We start from the raw sequence: 24631 nt of genomic DNA on the forward strand, positions 1-24631 counted from the left end.
TAGTGTGTGAAGGAGCTCTGGGACCCGGAGGTTGTGAGGAAGGTGGGGACTGGGAGTATGTGAGGAAGGTTGTCCCGGCTGTCCCTCTCCCCATAGTGCCCACATCCACTGAAACTGCGTCAGAGAAGTGTAAAGAGATCTCAGCAAATCAAGGCGGGTCTCTGATAGTATTTAAGGGGCGGTCAGCTCCACCATTCCATCTTCTTTGAGGATTTGCTGCTGTGACTATCAGTCTTCGGACCTCCGCGCTTGTAGGTAAGAACATCACTTACCCTTGGCTTTGGCTTTGGCTTTAGGTTATGGTTGAGTCTGTTCTTTCCCAGTGTCTGTAAAGCTCATCTGCACCTCGACTGTGTTCTGTTAATAACTATTGTTAAGAGACAAGTACACTGACTAGATAACTGCTCTTTGTAACAACCATGATTTCCAAAAGGTAAGTGCAGATCAGGGAGGCCATTCGGCTCATCCAGCTCATCTTGCCATAAAAACCCACACTTATCCCCATTTTGCCAACAAGCCTAGGTTTTTATTTCAGGTGATGAGTTGGAAGAAGTCTGGAGTGTACGGCACAGGTATCTGGTTAACCAGGTATTGTGAACTCCCTTATTAAACGGATATGACAAATTAGTCTGAAAGTTGAGACACGTTCGTTCAAGTTTACATTCTTAACTTTTCCTGTGCCATTTACTGATAACGCTCACAAACTACAGATCCCCTGTCTGCGCTGATCTCAGCTGATGTATTGTCCAGGAGATCTGCCCCCACACCGGGCAGTCAGTTTAAGTGCACCACTCTGAATGGGTTGCCGATGAGCTTTGAATGTAAATCTAAACACATATAGATCAGATTCGTGTGAGTCTGTATTTTTTTGCTCCGCACTCTGGTCCAATTAACAGTTTGTGCCCATTTACCAAATTTTGAAACGGTTTACGAAATGAGTGGTTTCCAGCAAAACGAGTAGACTGGAATCATTTAGAAAATGTAAACCCGAAACCAAGGAGCATGAGATTACTTTATTTCAGCAAACCTGAATGTGTTAAATCTACTTTAACGATTGCAGCAGATGGACATCTGAAGAGGTTCATCCCGAGAGTGTGTCATTTTGACACTGAACGTTAGAAAGTTTCTTTAACTTATGTTGGGCAAATGTAACCATCGGGGATTTTGCTACATATAGCCCCTGTCAGAGCTACGTTTTCAAAACAGCTTTTCAAAGAGAAACGCCTCAGACAGACAGTCGACAGCAACATAAACTAAACGGTCCATCTATCTATACACAGTGAGATTGAATCGGCAGTCGCCCACTAAGAACGCACAGTAATCCTTGACTTTCTACAGTACGTTTTTTTTAAAAAATAGAACTTATAAAGAACACAATGATCAGAAATAAAAATAGCAAATGCTGGTCATACAGGGCAAGTCGGTCAGTATCTGAGACTGAGACCCTTACAGAAGATTTTGGACATCTTTTCATTTAAACTGTTTACACTCTCTGATTGTAAGTTTGTGAATGATGTGTTACTATTATGGAATAATTTGCCACATCATATTCCATCTCCAGGAACCGATATTGATTCGGGGTATGAGTGTTATCTGCTCTCACGCTGGTACAATACACTTCTGTGGTGTTGAATTGCTTTTTCCCAATGTTACACACATGTCAGAAGTATCTACTTCTTGTCACCTCATATGAAGGGTAATGTAATATAAAAAGTTTTGTGTGCAATGCTGTCTTACATTTTCAACAATGGGACAGGTCAGGATTCATTGAATGCTTCTTCTGCCTTCACACTGAACCTACTGGTGTAATATTGTTAGCCCTTTCAGTTATACTCTCTGCTCACACAGACATGGAATGGAGGCCACCAGAGCTTCATACTTGTGAGTACTCACTGTATGAACAGAGCATTGCCTGCTGGTTCCTTACTGCTGTTGTACTTTCTACCAACTGAAAAGTGGTGGCATGTCAGTCAGCTACTTTCAATCGTTTGAAAACAAAATTCACTTGATGGCACAGCAAGTAGGCACTGCCCAATTTAGTACAGTGCTGAACAACAGAAAGCAGAAGGTGGCAGGCTCCACTCCCAGTCTCTGTGATCTCAGCCAGGACAACAGCTGGGGTGTTGTATTTGACTTTAGTGCCCCAGTCTAATGAAGAAAACGGGGGGAAGGGAAATCAGCCAGGGTTCCTGTTTCAATTGCTGCCCAGGGACCCAGTTGGAAAGAGTGGACCTCAGTGAAGAATGGGAATGAGTTCAGCTGAGATGCTCTTCACAGAAAGTAACCTGCTAATAGTTACTGTTTAGGCTCAAAAATGCATAAAGAAGCCATGTATGTTCCATGGGTCAAAAGAAGGGCACACAACAAAACAAAACCTAAATGGTGATGTCCAAAGAAATATTTTACCAGGTGCAAGGTAAACAACTGTCAAGGGATTGGTATCCGATTCATTCAAGGGCAACAAAATCTGCTATCAGATTGGCCAAAAGAGCAGTGAAAAGGAAGTTAATGGCTAAGTGTGATAGTGATAGCAAGGTTTTTTTTATCCGTGTTAGAAGTCAGAAAGCTATCAAGGACTGTGTATGGCCATTGAGGAATTCTGCAGGAAGTATTGGGGTAGAGTCCCAAGATATGGCTGAAATTTTAAATGGTTATTCACATCAGTCCTCACTACTGAAGATGATGCTAATAGTACTGTTACATAGAGGTGATGCTGAGACTGAATGGGCCAGAATTTGTGTCAAAATAATGGTGAGGCTAATGGTGCTCATCGTTATTTATGCGTAAATGGTACAGTTACTTCGTGAGGGGCAGATAGCCAAAAGCTGCTGTCCGAGTTGCTGTTAGCTTCACAAAAACAGCATCTCTCTGTCTGCCTCACCATTGAAATGCATTGAAAGGTGTGAAGTTGCTGTATTTGCATGGTAGATACAAACTAAACTCGCCACAGAAAGTTAAGTCTTGTCATTTCAAGGCTATGGATCCTTTTAATGATGTGATAATTGTTAATTACTGCCAATCAACCACTCAGGCACTGAAAATGAATTATTACAAGGGTAGAGACTCATTCCTTCAGGTACTAATTGTTGGAGATTTTAAAAATGTCAATTTAAAAAAAAAATTCTTTTCCTTCCTGTCTCTTTTTTTCTCTCTCTCTTAATCCAATCTTTCCTTCCCTCTCTATTTCTCTTTCTGTACCTGATTTGACATTGAATTCACCCACTCTAATTTACACTTCCTTCTCAGTCCTTGCTCTGTTAATTTCACAATCCTTCAATCTGATTGGTTTAAGGAGATACCCAGTTGCCTGCCCTGTTAACTCAGGTCCCAGATGCCCAGTTTTCCTCACTGTGATGTTATCAGTTCACACTTTCAGCCACTTGCCCCGCAAAACATTTAAAAACCTGAACGTGCAAGGGCAAGTCTAACTAACGGCAGATGCTGTCAGATGCCTTGCCACAGCAAATTATGGCCCATTGTATAGAAGTGCATAGAGAAATAGTCTTTACTAGAATTAGGGCTCTCAAACCAGATCATTTTGCTGGCCCTGATGATATTCACTTTGGGATGCTAAAAGAAATGGGGCTGTATTATGTCAGCCAGTGAATTATCTAATTAGCAGCTCACTGAAATTGGTATTGATCCATGGACTGTGCAGCAGTCCATGTGGTGCCTATATTTAAAAACAGCAGTAAGTCAGAACCAGGAAACTATGGGCCTCTTAATTTAACTTCAGTTATAGGCAAATGGATAGAAGGTATTATTAGAGCTGCATTGTACGATCATCAAGAAAAAGCAGAGGTTATTGGGGAATCCCAATATGACTGCTGAAAGAGGAGGTCCAACTTGATTGAAACTTTTAACAACATTACAACAGTGATACTTGATGGAAGTCCAGTAGATACTTTATATCTTTATTTTCAATAAGGTTGCACTTTGTGGAACTGGCAGGCAGATCTTAGGTTGGACAGAGAATTGGCTGCATTTGAGGGTAGCAGCTGTGTGTAAGGCCGGTCACTAGTTGAGTCCTGCCGGGTTCGTTTTAGATCCATTGCTTTTCAGCACCACTATTTATGATCTGGATGAAGGCATCGGGAGAACAGTCCACATGTTTGATGATGACACAAAAATATGTGTGGGAGTTAGGACATTAGATGAAATAAATAGTCTGCAGGCTGATAGATGCATTGGTGGAATGTGTCCATGTGTGGCAGATATCTAATTATAGACAAATGCAGCATCATGCATTTGGGCCAAGGTAATTCCAGTCATGAATGTATCATGTAGGGTTGTGTGCTTAAGGCTGTGGAGCAGCAGAAGATATAGGGGCTATAGCTCACAACACATTGAAGGTCCATGACCAGTGTTCCGAGTCTGTTGTGAAATAGGGTGTAGAGGTAGAACAATTAAATATAAAAAACAGAAGTACAATTTTTATCTTGTACAAGTCCTTGGTCAGGCCACATCATGAATACCGTGTCCATTTTTGGACTTCTCATATGGTGAGGGGTATCGAGGCCTTGCAAAAGATCTAGAGGAGAACTACTTGATTGATATCTAATTTAAAGGCTCTTAATTATCAGGACAGATTTAGAAAACTGGGGCTTTTTACTCTGCCAAAGCGTAGACATTGAGGGGATATGATTGAGGTCTTTAAAATAATGGCTAGGTTATTTGAGCTAGATAGGCAGAGAGATCTAGAGGGCATGAGTACAAGTTAGGAAAGCATAGTGTTGGGCTAGATACCAGGAAGTACTACTTTTTGCAGAGTCTCTGATCTCTGAAAGAGGTTTCCAGTACGTCTGATGAGCATGGATTCTCTGCAGGCCTTCAAATGCGAGCTGGATGAGTTTCTGCTAGTGGAAGACATGTTGAGTTATAAAAGGGAGGTGGGTTAACTGGGACTAGTGATACCAATCACGGTGGTGTCCTGGAGCTTACTTGATCATCTTCAGGGGTCAGTGAGGAATTTCCCAGAGATTTTTCCTAAATGGCCTCTGGTTTCTTCTGCTTTTTTCACCTCTCCCATGAAATTGTGAGTGGGGGTGGTTGATGATGCATGTCGGGATGCAACAGGCTTGATGGACTAGTTGGTCCTTTCCTGTCTTTTTTCATATATTCATGTGAGGAATAGCCACTTGAGTGAAGTGCCAGAAAGCTGCCAATACCCACAGAATTGATCCTGGCAGGAGTCAGTGGCTGTGAAATTCCACGGGAGTGCTCCCGATGTCCTGCCATAACCCCAATGGGAAAGCAGCAGAACTCACAGGGAAACTAAAAAGCTGCTGTTTACAGTTGTTTATATCACTTCCCTGAGGATTTCAGCAGGAGACCAGGAGAACCCCCATAAAACTTCACGGCCAACAACTTCAGGAATATGAGGAAAGAAAAAGGGAAGGAGAGAGAGAAAAAAAACAAATGGCAGTACAGGAAGCAGCTTATGTTTTTAAAAGTCTTTTTAAAAAAAAGAGCAAACGGCAGCCTTCATGCTAGTGCCAGTTATACTGAATGAGGTCTACTACAGAGTTGAACAATTAACAAATTAACAGTTCTAAAGCTGACAGAGGTGAGGTGGGTGTAAACATTATATGTCAAGCAGGCAATTAACCCTTGTCATTCATTACTCCAAACAAGCTTCCACTGAAATGCACGGTGGGTCATTTAGACTTACAAAAATTATACAAAATAGCAAGTGCACAAATAGCAGGTGTGCATTTAAGTGTAGTTAGCTGCATACTTTTCATTGTAATTAGTAAATGTAAACTTAATTTTCACTTCATATTGATACAAGGTCCTAAAAAAAGCTCTGCAGCATGACCATTTAGAACACAATGCAGAATTTTATATAAATTGGACAATTCAATATGAAAACGTTGTTAAGCTTATATTCTATAGTGATCGAGGACATAAATTCTAGGAAAATAACCTCATTGCTATACATTTCGTACAGATGCTTACTGAACAAACAACTGTCCTTCAATGGTGGCAACATCTTGAGATGGCTTGTACATAGCCTTCAGCTTCTTAAAGGCTATAATATCTACATATAATATAGAATGATGTCACTGTGCAACAACTTGATAGCATTCAGTATGTGAAAATCTGGTCATTTGATTGAACAGTTTAGATATATAGTAAATTTTATTAATGCAAGCTTCAGCTGTGGAGCCTCTCTCAATGGGGGACACATGTTGGGAAATCATACTGTACTCCTCATGGCTTTCCAATTTTAAGGACAGAAAATTGTGGGAAACATTCCCACAATTTCCCAATATTCGCACCTGGCAGTTGAGGCTGTGCACTGGGGGTGCAGTTGGAGCAGTGTAATTTATTCTGCATTTAACAGTTCTGTATTCGACATGGGAGTGCTCGGTGTTGATACTCTTTGCTCAAAATCGTCCATCCCCTAGTGATACTGTCCCTCACCTTGATGGGGACAAAGAGTTTTAAAAAATGAATAAACATAGCCAGCCCTATAATGTGAGGTCACCAACAGGGATTGAGTCAAACTGATAGATGCAGACAGGTGGTTGTCTAATTCAACCAACAAATTGGAATGGTAAGATCTAAACTCAGCTGTAATGGCATTTTCAAATAGGGATTCAGACTTTAAGAGTGGCTTCATATTCCAGATGCAAGGTTTATACAAGATGGAAGTCTGATCTTCTGTTGCCAGGGAGATAACCTTGACATTAAAGTTATTTGTATCAAATAATGTATAGTCAACAAGTTAAATCAATTACTCAAATTGTTGCTATATCGGTGTGGCTGTTGGTCAACATAAACTGCATATATATTCCTAGCCTTGTTTTCTCACTGATTGTGAATGCTTCTCTTTTTTTTAATGCAGTAAGAGTTTTGAGAAATATTGTCTGCTTAAGACAGATATCTGCTGAATCAAGGTGGCCAGGTTTCACTACATCTTGTTCCCATTTCCTTTTATTCCAGCTATGAACAGTGGAATCTACGTGTGCGTGTTTCTCTCTGTTCTCTCTTCAGGCTGCATTGGCAGACTCACCAATGTGTCTGTTGATGGTAGCCCAACTGCCAATGAGCTGAAGCAAAGTGTTGCCATGCACCAGAGGCAAATTCAAGAAGCCCAGTCCAGTGAGCAGGTGAAACCATTCCAGAGCAGTGAGCAAAGAGCCAACCTGGGAGCCCTGCTCACAAGATACCTTCAACAAGTCAGGAAAGGTGAGGTACACCAACTGCAAAGTTGAACTGCCAACTATGGTAGGCTTAATAATTAAACATTTTCTGTAATTGGTCACTGAATGCTTGTGGATAATGTAGTTTAAAATATAAATGACTGCAATTTTGTGTATTTCACTATCTAGATCACTAGATAGATATGGATGAGGAAGGGATGTCTTAACATCCATCGATAGAACCGACAGTTTCTCCTTCCCCAATCACAGAATTCTGCTATGAATAATCCTATTTTTTTACTTTCATTTCTTTACATAAAAGTTCATTCCATCTGATGATCACTCTGTGTATCAATAACCTCCTGACGTCAGTGCTAAATTTTTTTCCCCCTCATTTTAACTTGTGCCCCGTTTCCCACTGTCACTGCTCAATTTGAAGTGCCATTCTGGATTCATCCATCAATTATAATCTACCAGTACTGTAGCTCTTAGCTTCACAAAACGAATATTCCTAGAGGCTCAAAATCACACTGCCTAGTTAACAGCAATATGATCACAAAGTAAAACAATAAAGGTAAGAAAGTATATTTTGAAAGAAAAACTTATTTGCATATACTGCCTAATAACTTTCATTTAACTTGTTCAACACCTGACCCCCTGTGGATTACTGTCTTGTAATTCAAAATGAACTGCCTGTAAGCACATAGTAGCATGGGTAGAATCTTCATCTTTTGAATGAAGTTTGAGCTCCATATACAATTTGGAAATGGCTATCATCTGCTAATGAGGACAAATACCATATTTTCCAGGAATCTGCAACCAGAAAAAGTATGCTAATCCTATACTGAGACAAAGGAAGCAGGAATGAATGTCGTATACTTTTACTCCAATGTCACTAGGGCCTTTCACTGTACCACACTCTGGGGTAGAATTTCGGTGGGGGTTCCCCAATCTACTGCCGTAATTTTGGCAGAAACGACGTCGATGGGTGAAGTTACTGCAGGAGATTGGAAGAATCCCTATGGAAATTCCAGGCATCTGTGTCTCTTTGCATAATGGTAAAACAAATTTTGTAAGTACAATAAGAAACTATAGATTGAGGGGGAAAATAACAACCGGGGTAATTTTGACTTTGTGCAATAGTGTAAAACGGGTGATGGCGAATCGGCAGCCTGTTTTACATCTCTCCCGATTTTTATTTCCATTGACTTCAATAGAAATAAAAATCAGGAGAGATGTAAGATGAGCTGCCGATTCGCTATCACCCATTTTACACTAAAGTCAAAATTACCCCCAATGTCTGACAATTAACGTCTACCTTGTATTTTATTGTTAACTATCTGTTAACCTGTACATTCTGATCTGAGGTCAAAGCTTATTTACCAGAACGCCAAATGACTAAAACATCTCAATTGGTAATTAATATTGATTTTAAATGGGAATCAACAAATTCTCGATAAATATTCCATAATATTAGATCCTTATTAACTAATCTGCTGCCTTAACTCTGTTAACCGTTTCTGTATACATTTAGAACATGAAGTCCTTTTGCAGTGGGACAGCCTGGATTTAGACTTCAACCAGGACAACAGCTGATTTTAGAAAATCTGATTTTCCAATCTGTTTCAGCAAAACTTAGAACCATGTACCTTTTGGGGAACAAAACCTGCCCAATGAGTCTTGTAGCATGCTATCTTAGGTTCTTGCTGGCAAATTTATCAGTTGAGTGTATCTATCCATTTGCTTGGACTGTGTTGGGCATCACCCCCTATGTTAAGTTTTCCATGCCAGGAGAGGAACTGTAGTACAAACATCAAGGCTGTAACTGTACTATACAAGGATTCTGCGTGGTCCTGCTGGAATCTGTATGTTCAGTCTATTTAAGTGTTAGCTTTGATAGTTTGTGTTTGTGACTACAGTCCATAATGATGACATGAGCACTCTCATAAATGGTTGGTGTGGTCCACATGAGACCTGGAAGAAAACTTGCACTCTGAAGCTGGGGATCCCTGAAACTAAATTGAGATTGAAAAGTTGGGTAACTCTTAATGTTACATGGCTGTGTATTTGCAGCTTTGGTCTACCAATGTGTCCTTGGGTAATTCTTCACCATTGTCTTTCTCATCAGGGAAACCTGTTCCCAATCATTTGTAGGTAGATGCAGACATTCAAAGCAGCCATTAGGACTCCACTGATTGAATGGTTTTAGTTTGCCTGATTATGGCCTTTATTAACTCTTGCATCAACAACCTTGTTCAGGGAATCCGTGTGCAATGTGGTCCCCCAGTGTATTGCCTGGGGAAAACTGCAATATTCTTTTTTCCCAAATCCTCCCCCCTGGAGGGAAACTGTGGGCATCTCAGAAGGAGTAGCTGCCAATGAAAATGATGTGAACAGGGTCTGCTACTGTGCAAGTAGTGGTGGGTTAATCATTTCCCACAGCGAAAGTTTGGGAATTTCAAAGCCAGATTAATTTATGGATGCTTTCTTGGGTTATTGCTTAGGAGGCCTCCCTTGCTCTTCTGGGGGATATTTACACTTTGTTTCGACCACCTCAGAGTGTATTCCTGGTATTAACCAAAGTTGTTGAGCCCATGATTAATAAGGGAAAGCCAGCACGGATTTGTTAAAGGCACATAGTGTTTAACTAACTTGAGTTTTTTGATGAGGCAACAGAGTGTTGATGAGGGCAATGCGGTTGATGATGTGTATATGAACTTCCAAAAGGCGTTTGATAAAGTGCCACATAATAGGCTTGTCAATAAAATTGAAGCCCACGGAATAAAAGGGGCAGTGGCAACATGGATACGAAATTGGCTAAGTGACAGGAAACGGGGTAGTGGTGAACGGTTGTTCTTCAGACTAGAGGAAGGTATGCAGTGATGTTCCCCAGGGGTCAGTACTGGGACCACTTGATATATATTAATGACTTGGACTTGGGTGTACAGGGCACAATTTCAAAATTTGCAGATGACACAAAACTTGGAAGTGTAGTAAACAGTGAGCAGGATAGTGATAGACTTCAAGAGGACATAGACAGGCTGGTGGAATGGGCGGACACACGGCAGATAAAATTTAATGCTGAGAAGTGTGAGACGATACATTTTGGTAGGAAGAACGAGGAGAGGCAATATAAACTAAAGGGTACAACTCTAAAGTGGGTGCAGGAACAAAGAGACCTGGAGGTATATGTACACAGGTCATTGAAGGTGGCAGGACAGGTTGAGAAAGCGGCTAAGAAAGCATATGGGATCCTGAGCTTTATAAACAGAGGCATAGAGTACAAAAGCAAGGATGTCACGTTTATAAAACACTGGTTAGGCCACAGTTGGAGTATTGTGTCCAGTTCTGGGCACCGCACTTTAGGAAAGATATGAAGGCCTTAGAGAGGGTGCAGAAAAGATTTACTAGAATGGTTCCACGGATGAGGGACCTCAGTTACGTGGAAAGACTGGAAAAGCTGGGATTGTTCTCCTTAGAGCAGAGAAGGTTGAGCGGAGATTTGATAGAGGTGTTCAAAATCATGGCGGGCCTAGACATTGTAAGTAAAGAAAAACTTTCCATTGGTGGAAGGGTCGTGAACCAGAGGACACAGATTTAAGGTGATTGGCAAAAGAACCAAAGGCGACATGAGGAAAAACTTTTTTACACAGCGAGTAGTTATGATCTGGAATATACTGCCTGAAAAGGTGGTGGAAGCAGGGTCAATTGTTGCTTTCAAAAAGGAATTAGATAGGTACCTGAATGAGAAAAATTAGTAGGGCTACAGGGAAAGAGCGGGGGAGTGGGACTAGCTGGATTGCTCTTGCCGAATGGCCTCCTTCTGTGCCGTTATGATTCTATGATCTATTTATTGACAGGAAGCATTCAGCAATGCCCAACTTCACATGACTGGATTTCTCCAGTTTGCTGCACTTGTCTATGATTTTCAAAATAATATGGGAAATACAGTGCATTCTATATAGGTGCATTTTGTGAGCCGAAAGCCAAATTTGGCTTGTAATGGCATTCTGTTTCGATGAGCATTTTATGCAATGAGCATAAGCGTCACAATAATAGAGTTCAGCATTTTAGCCTTTGGTACAGACATGTTGCTCCAACGAGGGAGGCACTTTTTTTTAATGTTCTGCATGGGTAAGGGCCAAAAGTTGTACTATATGATCATAGCCCAGCTCGGAAATAGTCTTTGCACTGAGTGTAAAGTTCCAATTTTTGCCATCACCCTTTGTATGCTGATCCTCTCTCTCGTTTATTTATGTCTGTTTTATTGCTTTCTACGTGGATCTAGGGAAGAATAGAACTGATCACTGGTATAATCATACCACCTAAAAATGTCCTGAAAACATTAGCTGAACAATATTTATATTATATACAATCTATATTAATGACTTAAATGAAGGGACCAAGTGTAATGTATCCAAGTTTTCTGACGACACAAAGCTAGGCGGGAAAGTAAGCTGTGAGGAGGACGCAAAGAACCTGCAAAGGGATATGGACAGGTTAAGTGAGTGAGCAAGAATGTGGCAGATGGAGTATAATGTGGGGAAATGATGAGGTTATTCACTTTGGTAGGAAGAATAGAAAAACATAATTTTTTTTAAATGGTGAGAAACTATTAAATGTTGGTGTTTAGAGGGATTTGGGTATCCTTGTACACAAAACACAGAGAGTTAACATGCAACTACAGCAAGTAATTAGGAAGGCAAATGGTATGTTGGCCTTTATTGCAAGAGGGTTGGAGTACAAGAGTAATGAAGTCTTGCTGCAATTGTACAGGGCTTTGGTGAGACCACACCTGGAGTACTGTGTGTGGTTTTGGTCTCCTTACCTAAGGAAGGATATACTTGTCCAATGAAGGTTCACTTGGTTGATTCTTGGGATGATTGGGTTGTCCTGTGTGGAGAGAGTGAGTAGAATGGGCCTATATTCTCTGGAGTTTAGAAGAATGGGAGGTGATCTCATTGAAACAAAGAAGATTCTGAGAGGGCTTGACATGGTAGATGCTGGGAGGCTGTTTCCCCTAGCTGGAGAGTCTAGAACTAGGGGGTATAGTCTCAGGGTAAGGGGTTGGTCATTTAGGACTGAGATGAGGAGAAATGTCTTCACTCGGAGGGTTGAAAATCTTTGGAATTCTCTACACCAGAGGGCTGTGTATACTCAGTCATTGAATATATTCAAGACTGAGATTGATAGATTTTTGGACTCTAGGGGAATCAAGGGATATGGGGATCAGGCGGGAAAGTGGAGTTGAGGTCAAAGATCAGCCATGAGGGGCCGTGTGGCCTACTCCTTCTCCTATTTCTTACATTCTTATTTTCTGGAAGTTCCAACACCTTGGCCCCCCAGGGCACCCGAAAAAGAAACAAAATAGTTAACAAACTGCTTGATGTATATGACTAATCTAATCTGTCCCTGTCGAGCAATTGGCGACAAAACTTCCAACACAAGGGACCAAAAATACTTTAGTTGTGGGGGACGGGGGTGGAGGGGTGGGGTGGGGGGAGAAACACTGGCACAATGATACAGGATCTGGTCTTTACACAATGTAGGAATGGGAGACCACATGCACCTTGATTATTTGCAATGTCTTGATGACCTTTTAACATGCCCGTTGCGCCTGTTCTTCCCCTGGAAGTGTGCTGACCGCCTAATTGGAAGCCGGCAGCTTCCAAGTGTACAGGGCGCCCGCCTGAACCAGGCATAAGGCCCCATGAATAAGTTAATCAGTGTCCTAAAGCATATTTTAGGACCTCTCTCCCAAATTCGCCATAAACTGGACAGATTATGAGTTGCTCAGTTTTTCTGGGTTGACAGCAGCCTAACCAATGGTCCTTAAAAGTACTGTTGGATGCCAGCGATGAAAAGGTAAGTTAACTTTTTTTTACTTTCATTAATATAGAGCCAGGTGGAGTAATGAGTTCTCCCCTTGGCTTCACAACAGTACTGCGGGCTCAGGCTCGCCCCCCCTCCAGTTGACCTCCCCCCACCTCCCAGACTCACCGGCGGGGCGGCCTGGAGTCTGAGCCGACTGATTTTCCTGAGGCCCCGAGTGACGAGCTGCATTGAGATGCCTGATTGGTGTCCATAGTTTGCCAATTTTCTGCGGATAACGCCCGCCAATTTTCAGCTAGCCTCGGGCCGACGTCTTCAAGCCCACAATCCATTCACAGCGCCCACTTTGTGCCAGTTTCCAGCGTTACTCCAATTTCTCAGCCATAGATTCTACAGAACCTATAATTCTAGGCTGTGTCCCTATGGAGAAGGATGCAGAATGAAGAAAGAAAGAGGCCCTGAATGCCCACCAGGCAATTCCTCAACAATGCAGGATGGGGGAAAATTCAATGCGAGAAGCACTCTAGGCCACTCACATGCATTCCTAATGTCCACGTACAGAGCGGTATCATCAGAGCATAGTGAACAAGGTTCCCGCCTCTTGATTCTCCCTGCTTCCTTGCAAGGAAGTACCTAGGCTTTGTTTTTTACCTCTGCAACAGACATACCATGATTACAGACATACCATGTTGTGAATTAATTTATTTTAATTAAAATAAAACTACAATCATGTTTGATATGAAATTTTACTGTCATTTCAAAGTATATTTGCTATCGTAAATCTTTCACATTTGAATGATGAAAGATTAGCTTGTGCCTGTTGGACACTAAATATATAACTAAATTACAATTGCACCATCTGGTTAGAACTAAGTAATTTTTGTTTTATACTTTAGCAAATTGTGAATGCAATTATCTGGAATTTCAATGCATGACTAACCCGCTTGAGAATTATGGTAGGATCTTAGCTGCAAACGTAATAAAATAATTGGATATTTTTCTCTGCTGAAAGTACCGGGAACATATGTCCCCTTGATTCTAGTTTATAGCAGCTGTCATTCAAAATTCACAATCAATTTTGGAGAAGATGGACATTTTTTATATTTTAAAGGAAATGTTAATCTTGCTTTTTTTAAAATCAATTCATAATTTAAACATCTGACAGCCTGTTTAAGAGAAGTCTGATGATTTTACAAGGCTTTGGAATACAGACAATTCAGATTTGCACAAAAAATTATAACAGCTAATAAGAGTGTGAGTTAAAAGGAGTAGTTAACTCTCAGAAAAACTTCTGTTTTACAGGCACAGGGTAAATACTGAATACAGGAGTTAGAACAAACCTAAGGTGGGAGGTTTCTGCACAAAATATAGATTCGTTTTTAATGCACTGAAGAAATACCAATTCATAATCTTCTAATGAAAAACCTATTGCTTATCATTAACTGACCAGTGGGGTACAAACTACGAGTTTTAACTGCAATGTTCTTCAATTTGAAATAACCCTCTCCAAAAAAACACATATTGCTATCAAGTCCATGCATTCTATTAACAAAGGCATTTGCAAAGACTCATTTTTCCCTTGGCTGTGATCCACAATGTACATTGCAACATGGCTGCTGCATCTACCAATGTAAGCCTTTAGGAAAATTGACATCTCTAGGCTTTAAAAACACAAGTCTAATATTTTTTGTGGTGACATTAAATCAAGCTGCAAATCTCAGTTCCATAGCAATTGTTGTCAGTAGACAAAACCCGTAACATATAGGATCTCCAGGTTGATTGATGTTTCACATTTCCGCCTGTGCCTGCTGAAAACAATAGTATGGTATCCGGTGTTATGAGTTAGCATATTGTTTTTCTTAAAATATACCACATTTTATAAAATAATTGCCCAATTCTTCCAGCATATTCCCACTCCTACAAGATTCTCCATTTACCACACCACCTTTAACTGCAAGGTTGACAAGTGATCTGCTTCACCTAACCACTGGTTCCTGATTTACCTCATCTTCTCTCCTACTCTTTTCAACTTTGGAGTCCTGAACTATGGACTTTGGTCATTCACCAAGGTTTCTCATTTGGAAAAAAGACTGTCCGTTACTGTAACTGGTCACTGGGAGAGTTTTTAAGTGCACCTATGGATTCTCCCATCTCGATTCCACTTCCTCACATTAGGAAATCATCCGCTCGCCTTTACTCAGACTACTGTAGTTAAGATTGTGAACTCACTTTACAAGAACTCTTGGGTGTGAGCTTGAATCCTATCACAGTGACACAGGGTCCTGGCATTCCAATTTGATATGCCACCAGTATGTATTTTGTACTCCGATTATTAAAAAAAAAATCTCATCTTACATACATATATATATATATATTTATATATATATATATATATATATATATACATACCATGTACTCAAGATGTGAGATGCCAGTGTTGTGACATGAAATACTTCATTATTGCCAACCTGTTTTCAACAGACACTCCGAGGCAAGATACAGCACAGTTAGATACCAAATTAAAAAATATCTCATAAGACCATTCTCTACTGCAGTAGTTTAACTTTCTATTTCCCCACCTGCTGCCCTTATGACTTCTGAGTGAGACTATCGATTTGAGCCAAATTGTGAGTGGTTTTATGCAGTAAATTCAACACTAACTAAGGACTGGTTGAAGACTCCCAAAATTATTTTAGCCAGTAACCTTTCTGCTAACCAATAGATTCTTCTATCCTTTTGGTCTGAGCTGGATTTGAACCCAAGCCCCAGAGCTGGAAGTATGCTTACCCACTTCCATCACACTTTCCTACTGCTTACAATTTTTGATTGCCTCTATAATAACTCAATGAAAGTCAGATTAAATACAATATATTGCAGATCTAATTCCATCTTTGTTTTCCTCAGGTTCTTTGGGTAGAAGCACCCTTGTGGGAACCAAATTGCAGAACCAGGATCCTTCCCACAGGATAACTGATAGGGATTACATGGGATGGATGGACTTCGGCCGGCGCAGTGCTGAAGAATATGAATATTCATCATAAAAATAATTATAACACAAACACGCCCCAAATTCTGTACAAAAGAAAAACTTTAATTTGGTGTCTAAAAAAATTAGTGTTTTAAATTCTATTTATTATGGTACCTAATGTGAATTTGTTTGTAATATTGTATGATGCAATATACATATGCAGGATTTTGCAGAATTGCCTCTGGCTCAGTCCAGTTTCTTATTAATACTAATGATACAAGATTGAAATAATTTAACATCTCATCTGTCAACGTTTAGCACATCAAAATAAAAGAAGCAAAACAGAAACTCTGTTTAAAAGTTTTATGATCTGTAACAAAGAAAATGAATACAAAGAATGATTTTTCTTGCTCAAGGGTGAGGGATATTGGCACTGGGGAATGGACCAGTTTCCATTTCAGGTACCCTGATAGCGTCATGCGGCTTTCAGGTCAGGTATAGCACAGATTCAGAATAAAGCTCCTTCTGTCTCAACCTCAGAACACTCCAAACTACACAACTGTGACATGTTCCTCTTTCCTCAAAGATTGTCAGATTAAGAACAGCTCTGAGCAGTGGGCCCCATACTTTCCAGGAACTGGATGAGGACTGCCCAAACTCATTTCAAGTAAGGTCCTTCTAGACAGCAGTCAGAGCAGACGTCAATCCCATTAGTCTCAGCTGGATTAGAGCCCAGGCCCCAAAGATGAAAGGCCAGTGTATAAATCATTGGTCTGCTCAGTCCTCAAATCAGTTGTTTATTCTGGATTCCTATATGCACTGTTGGACTCCCAGAATCCTGCAGAGCCCCAGTCTCCGTCAAGGTTTTTTTTTTACTGACAGTTTTGTTAACCCTTTCCTGCTTAAGGATGTGTATAACCCTATATTCAAAGATCACCTGAATTTCAGGGGAAGTTCAATCAAACAACCAATTTGACCTGATATAGAAACCGCCCAATTATCATTTCCAGTGAAATCAATGGAAATGATAAGCAGGCAGTTTCTATAACGAGCAGCCAATTTACAACATCAGGTGCCAAGTTGAAAATCTATCCCACTGTCCTTGAGTATCGTGGCTTCACCAGACCTAATAGAGGAGAGATAAACTCTAATTATTAGAAATTATACCATTTGTCCATCCCTTAAGCTGTGTCCTAGATTGCACTCTTGGCTATATTGTTACAGCTTATGCAGAAGATGACTGTAACTGCTAATTAATCTGTATTCACTCTCAGAAAGAAAGCAAATCAGGGGAATTTGCCTAGCTGTCAGTTTTATGCCCTGCTGATCAGGGACGAGACTTTGAATTCTAATGCTTTAGCCATTGCCTGAGGAAATATCCTTTTCTTTCTGGGGAAAATTGGTTCTGGAGTTTATTTTAAATTTCATCTCCGGATACATTTCTAGAGGAAGTGCATTTATTGCCCATACCTAGTTGCCCTGAGATGGTGGCGATGTGCCTTCTTCTTGAACTGTCTTTGTGGTTATGGTGCTCCCATGATGGTGTTATTTATGGAATTCCAGAATTCAGTGATGATGAAGGAACAGCGATTATGTGTCCAAGTCAGGATGGTGTGTGAGGGAAACGTGCAGATGATGTTGCTGTCACAATGCTGCTGCTCCTCTCCTTGGATACAGAGGTTGTGGGGCTGGGAGGTGCTGTCAAAGTAAGCTTGTTGAGTTGCTGCAGAGCTTCCTCTAGATAGTATATAGTGTAGCCACAGTGTATGGGTAGTGTAGGGAGTGGATGTTGAATCCAATAGCAGGGGCTGCTCTGCCTGGATTGTATTGAGCTTCTCCAGTGTTGTTGTGGTAGCACGTCAAGGTGAGTGCTAAGTATTCCATTATATTCCTGACTTGAGCCTTGTAGTTGGTGGAGAGGCTTTAAGGGGTCTGGAGGTAAGCCACTCGTTGCAGAGTATTCTAGCATGCTCTTGTAGCCACGGTGTCAATATAGCTAGTCCAGTTAAGTTTCTGGTCAATGATGACTCCCAGGATGTTGAAGGTGGGAGACTCAGCAGTGATGATGCTGTTGAAGGTCAGAGGGTGCTGGTTGGGTCTTTTCTTGTTGCAGATGATCATTACTTGGCAAATGTTACCTAACGTGTCAGCCAAGTCTGGATGCTATCTAGACTGATGTACATAGAATTACATAGAATGTACAGCACAGAAACAGGCCATTTGGCTCAACAGGTCCATGCCAGTGTTTATGCTCCACACAAGCCTCCTCCCTACTTCACCCAACCGTATCAGCATATCCTTCCATTCCTTTCTCCCTCATGTGTTTATCTAGCTTCTCCTTAAATGTATCTATGCTATTTGCCTCAACTACTCCTGTGGTAGCAAGTTCCACATTCTAACCACTCTCTGGGTTAGAAGGTTTCTCCTGAATTCCCTATTGGATTTATTAGTGACTATCTTATATTTACGGCCCCTAGTTCGAGTCTCCCCTGCAAGTGGAAACATCTTCTCTACATCTACTCTATCAAGCCCTTTCATAATCTTAAAGATCTCTATCAGGTCACCCCTCAGTCATTTTTCCAGAGAAATAAGCCCCAGCCTGCTCAATCTTTCCTGATAGGTATAACCTCTCAGTTCTGGTATCATCCTAGTAAATCTTTTTTGCACCTTCTCTGGTGCCTCTATATCCTTTTTATAATATGGAGACCAGAACTGTTCACAGTATTCCAAGTGTGGTTAGAAGAAGTTGAGAATGAAGCTGAACACTCTAGAACCATTACTGAACACACTAACTCCTGCCCTTGTGAAAGGAAAGGTCATTGATGAAGCAACTGAAGGTGATTGGGCCAAGGACACTGTCCTGAGGAACAATTGCAATGATGTCCTGGGGCTGCCCTCCAACAACCACATTTATCTTCCATTGAGCTCAGTTTTGTTAGATCTTGGCGCCATATTTGGTTCAATTCTGCCTTGATGTTGAAGGCAGCCACTCACACCTCTTTGGCAGTTAACACTCGTGTTCATGTAAGGATCAAGGCTGTGATGAGATTTGGATCCAAATGGTTCTAGCAGAACCAGTATTAGTGAGCAGGTTATTGTTGAGCTGGTGTCACTTGATGGCATTGTTGATAACTTCTTCCATCACTCTGCTGATGATTGGGAGGAGGCGGATAAGGCAGTAATTGACTGGGTTAGGTTTCTTCTGTTTTTTTGTGGAAAGAACATACTGGGACAATTTCATACCAGTGTCATAGCTGCACTGGAATAGTTTGGCTAGTAGGGTGGTGAGTTCTGGTGTGCAGGTCTTCAGTGTTACAGCCAGGATGTAGTCAAAGCCCATAGCTTTTTTTGTGTTCAGTACATCCAGCTACTTTTTAACCAAACTGATTGAACTTTGGCATGCATTAGGTAGGAATTATAGTTTATAATTTTAAAGGGGATGCAGGAACAGAGAGACCTGGGTGTTCACATACACAAATCTTTGAAGGTGGCAGAACAAGATAAGAACGCTGTTAAGCATATAGAATTCTGGGCTTTATAAATAGAGGCATAGAGTTCAAAAGCAAAGAAGTTATGCTAAATCCAAATAAATCACTGGTTAGGCCTCATAAGAAATAGGAGCAGGAGTGGGCCATATGGCCCATCGAGCCTGCTCCACCATTCAATAAGATCATGGCTGATCTTCGACCTCAACTCCACTTTCCCGTCCGATCCCCATATCCCTTGATTCCCTTAGTGTAATAATATCCAGCGATCTCAGTCTTGAATATATTTAATGACTCAGCATCCACACCCCTTTGGGGTAGAGAATTCCAAAGATTCACAACCCTCTGAGTGAAGAAATTTTTCCTCATCTTGGTTCTAAATGGCTGACCCCTGATCCTGAGACTATGACCCCTAGTTCTAGCCTCTCCAGCCAGGGGAAACAACCTCTCAGTATCTACCCTGTCAAGCCCTCTTAAGAATTTTACACATTTCAATGAGATCACCTTTCATTCTTCTAAACTGCAGAGACTATAGGCCCATTCTACTTAATCTCTCCTTATAGAACAATCCTCTCATCCCAGGAATCAATCTAGTGAACCTTCATTGCACCCCTTCTAAGGCAAGTATATCCTTCTTTGGGTAAGGAGACCAAAACTGTACACAGTACTCCAGGTGTGGTCTCACCAGAGCCCTATATAATTGCAGCAAGACCTCCTTACTCTTATACTCCAACCCCCTTGCAATAAAGATTAACATACTATTTTGCTCCTAATTGCTTACTGTACATGTAACAGCTGCAGTATTGTATCCAATTCTGGACACCATACTTTAGGAAGGATGTCAAGGCTTTAGAGGGTGCAGAGGAGATTTACTAGAATGATACCAAGGATGAGAGACTTCAGTTATGTGGAGAAACTAGAGAAGCTGGGATTGTTCTCCTTACAGCAGAGAAGGTTATGGGGAGATTCAATAGTGGTGTTCAAAATTATGAAGGGTTTTGCTAGAGTAACAAATAGGAGAAACTGTTTTCACTGGCAGGAGGGTCGGTAACCAGAGGACATAGATTTAAGATAATTAGCAAAAGAACCAGAGGGAAGATGAGAATTTTTTTTATGCAGCAAGTTGCAATAATCTGGAATGCACTGCCTGAAAGGGTGGTGGAAGCAGATTCAATAGTAACTTTCAAAAGGGAATTGGATAAATACTTGAAAAGGAAAAATTTGCAAGGTTATGGAAAGAGTGGAAGAGTGGGACTAATTGGATAGCTCTTTCAAAGAGCCAGCACAGGCACAATGGGCCAAATGGCCTCCTTATATGCTGTATGATTGTATGGTAGTATTGTTCCTCTACCTCATTATCACAAACCGATTTAGTTCTAATTGTTTCTTTCTGCTGTATCTTCTTGCCATCTGACATTTCTGGACACAATGTAACCTTCTCTGATGACAATGATAGGGCTGCAATTGATGCAGCAACTCCATGAATTACTGGTTAATATTTTGTGGTACATCACACCTATACAATGATGAATCTGAACATGTTAAGTACAAACAAGATGGCCATTCAGAAAAGCATGCTTTATTGCACCAGTATGACATTTTTCCATTTCCCATATGAGCTATCCTGCAGCTTCTGCAAGTGAGACTGTAAATTAAGTGAGAGAAATGAATTAGCTGCAGTTTTGTAGTGTGGGCCAATGACAAGAAGATTGTGGAGACTGCCCAAATTCATTTACATAGGATCATGGGAACCAACAGAGAGAGGAGGCTTTCATCGAACTAGTCTGGGTCACATTCAATCCTATGTCCCAGAGTTGAAAGGACAGTTTCTAACCCATAGCACCACCATCATCCAACCTATGGGGTATGCATGCCATGTTCTCTGCCCATTTATTCAGTAGTTGCAAAGAAGATGCAAAAGTGCATTCAAAATGGCTGATCAAATTCTCCAAGCATGTTTTGTCTTCTCCCTGCATCAGTGCTGCTCTCTCATTCCCTACTGAAGGGATTCGCAAAATTTCACATTTCACATGTCCCCACCCCGAAGATTTATTGGAGTTATTAAAGAAACCCTGGTGTGACTGTGTTTTAAAAAAATCCAGGGCCTCTCAAAATGGCTGCGGTCAGACACATGGCCAAAGGCCTGCAGCATTTGAAATTGGATTCTCTGACAGGCTCCGTGTTTAACACGTCTGCAAACACCTTTCCACAAGAGTAGACAGGGCTCTTTGAACAGTGCAGTGAGGCAAGCACAGTTGCATTCATGCCCTGAGGCAAGCCATCAACGTTGCCTTCCTACACAATCAAAGTTCGAGCAGAAGTAATCCCAGGACTAAGGTGACCCATTAAGGAACATTCGGAACAATGGAAAGCAGTTATGGAACCAATCAGTACAGGTACCGGCCATTAATGTAACTGGGCCAAGATCGGGCCCTCTTGTCTTACATTTTCGCGCCCAAATCGGACAATGGAGCAAACTGATGAGGCGCAAAATTAACCCATTACCGGGAGGGTATAACTGGGGCGTCCCAGAACCTCTCTCTTTCTTCGCCTCGGCCCGGCGTCCTGCTTGCCTGCTAGCAACCAAGAAGGAAGGCCGTCCAGTAAACATCGCAACCACGTGTCGACAGCAGCAGCAGGACACAGGGGCCAGGCCTTTTCATCTGTTTCATCGGTGAGCATTATTTTTTTTCTGGCCGTCACAACACAACCTAGCTAGGTGTAAGGGTGGGAGTTAAAGGGGTATTGCTAAAATTGTGATTTTAGAATTTTCCCTCGATGTGTTCGTTTCTTCCACCCTGTTAAGTGCAAGACTGTATTGCATCCATAGCGATTCCTTTTATCTTCTGTATAATACTGTTTACCTTGTAGTTTTAGTTTTCTTATTAATAAACATTAGTTTTCCTTGCACCAACCACTGGTCTGTTTGTCTGTCCTTATTACCGCTCGATAAGTCCTGAGCTCAGAATCAGGAAGGGGAAAGCGATTCGAAACCGCACAGCGGGCAGGGCAGCTCAGGAAAACATAACTGGCTGACCTACAATAAGCCCCGGAAACAAAACACCTTACACCACTACACCACCCAGGTCTTCCCAAAAAACATCATAAAATAACATTACTATCCATTCCAGAAAAAAGTTCCAGCTTATTTCTCTTCCTACTACAAACTTATCGATTTGTATCCTGTGATATTTGAATCCTTTCCCATAGTGACAATTTTGCCAGACTTCTCTCTCCTCATTGCCAACTGTAACTGCATTTGGCCAGGTGCTTACCTGGTAACTGCATATGGTAATTTGCTGGCCTGACTTACCAAGTATCTCAGTGGATGCAAGTACTTACCTACTGTATGTGTACTCTATCCAATTCTTTTACCATGTTCATCTAGCAAAAAATGGATATTATTCTTCTGGCTGGTGCTCATCTAACACTTCGTCACTCCTCATCACTTATCTGGTACCCACCTGCCTACTTGTAGTTACAAACCACTTTCCAGTTACTCACCTGGCACTACGCTGCTATAAACATATTATTAGGCTTGCTCTTTATTCAGAAGACAATACTTCCTTCTGCTTTTCTTCTTCCAAGTGTCAGCTTGGCTCAGTTGCTAGCACTCCCACTTTTGCATCAAAAAGTTGTGGGTTCAAGCCTCACTCCAGGACTTTAGTACAGAATCTAGTCGACACTTCAGTGCAGTATTGAGGAAGTGCTGCTTTGTCCAAGGTACTGTCTTCTGAATGAAACATTAAACCAAATGTCTGCTTGTTTCAGTTGTTCTGGTGGATGTAAAAGATCCCATGGCACTATTTGAATAAGTTAGGAATCTCTCCTGGCCTTCCTCAACCAATATTACCAAAAACAAAGTAACTGGTTGTTCATCTCATTGGTTGTTTGTGGGATCTTGTAAATTTGCTGCTGTGTTTTCCTATGTAAGTAATTCATTGGTTGTAAAGTACTTTGGCACATCCTAAAGTCATGATAAGGTGATATATAAATATAAATTGTTTCTCTTCAAACTCACTTGCTCTTCAATGCTTTCTCCTCTACTCCCACCCCTGCACTTGTCTCACCATTAGCTCCGAAGTTTTATTTAATAATTTATACCACATAAAACTCTTGTTTTGTGCAGTATAAAAATGTTTTTGCCTTCTCCCACTTGTCCTTCATGGTTGTCATTTGTAAACTGGCTGTCTGGTTAATGTAGTGCACTCTGGGTATTATAGTTCCACAGAAGCAGAGTGAAACTACAAACTTTCATGCTGATCTTACTTACACAGAGAATTTGTCCACAGCAGCTGGAAATTCCCAGCAGCTAAGTCCAGGTGCAGGTGAAATTTCAAACTAAAGGCTCAGGCTGCTGGTGTCCCTGGGGTTTGACATATTTGAGGTACGTCACCTCTCAGGTCACAGTTTCAGGTGTAATGCCTTTGAAAGGTGTGAAGCAATGGAAGCATGCTTGATGCAAGACTTTTAATTTGAGAAAACAAAAGCAGATTGAGTGATTGGTTTGTCAAGAAGTTCTGGTGAATGAACATATATGAAATGATCACTGAACGGCTGTGCAGTGCCAGCATTTTCTGTTTTTATTTTAGATTTCCAATATTAGCAAGCTTTCACATTTTTATTTTGATATTCAATTATTTGGGAAACTGAGGAGCAACCAAATTATTTCATTTTATTGCACCAAGCAACTAATCGACAATTGACAGACAAATTTCTAAGATACATAAATCTGTGATGCAGCAAGGTTAGATCTTGGCAATAAGCAAGAGACTGAATGGCACAGTGAGGCCCTTGCAGACAAGCTAACCTAAGGACTTACGGAAATAAAATCCAGAGTGAGATAAAGAGAAAGTATGAGAAAGTCAGAGAGAATTATCAAATTAAAGTGAGAGATAGATATACAATCATTGCTTCAAGGTGCAAAATTAGGTTTTCAGATGGTTTATCGATCAGTGCAACAAGACGGACTCTGCATCGTCTGTAGCTAAGCCAGAATATCCCCATTATCCAACTCCAAAAAACTCTACATGACATTGGTCATCAGTCAAAAAAGGGATATCCTCTCATAAAATACCTCATGTCAATGAGTATTTTCATTTATATTCCAAACAACTTAGTTTAAATATATTCAATCTAGATTAGCTGTCTTAATCTAATCAATGCACTATTTACATAGCCTGCTTTCCCTCAGGGAT

At 41.0% G+C, this 24631-nt stretch overlaps 1 protein-coding gene across 1 annotated transcript; it reads left to right on the plus strand.

Annotated features, from left to right (window-relative positions):
* Positions 1 to 216: 216 nt before the first annotated feature.
* Positions 217 to 16280, plus strand: LOC137333480 (cholecystokinin-like). The gene is made up of 3 exons (XM_067997641.1): positions 217 to 255; positions 6949 to 7194; positions 15885 to 16280. Exons 2-3 carry the CDS (start codon positions 6951 to 6953, stop codon positions 16019 to 16021), a joined length of 381 nt encoding a protein of 126 aa, XP_067853742.1. The 5' UTR covers positions 217 to 255; positions 6949 to 6950; the 3' UTR covers positions 16022 to 16280.
* The last annotated feature ends 8351 nt before the right edge of the window (positions 16281 to 24631 follow it).

This window comes from Heptranchias perlo, chromosome 2 (assembly GCF_035084215.1).
Source record: "Heptranchias perlo isolate sHepPer1 chromosome 2, sHepPer1.hap1, whole genome shotgun sequence".
Classification (NCBI taxonomy): domain Eukaryota; kingdom Metazoa; phylum Chordata; class Chondrichthyes; order Hexanchiformes; family Hexanchidae; genus Heptranchias; species Heptranchias perlo.

Bases quoted from the DNA above. Each gene is read 5' to 3' on its own strand.
- LOC137333480 (XM_067997641.1), top strand. From the start codon at position 6,951: ATGAACAGTGGAATCTACGTGTGCGTGTTTCTCTCTGTTCTCTCTTCA. The intron at 7,195-15,884 runs GTGAGGTACACC...TGTTTTCCTCAG, and splicing joins CCTTCAACAAGTCAGGAAAG to GTTCTTTGGGTAGAAGCACC.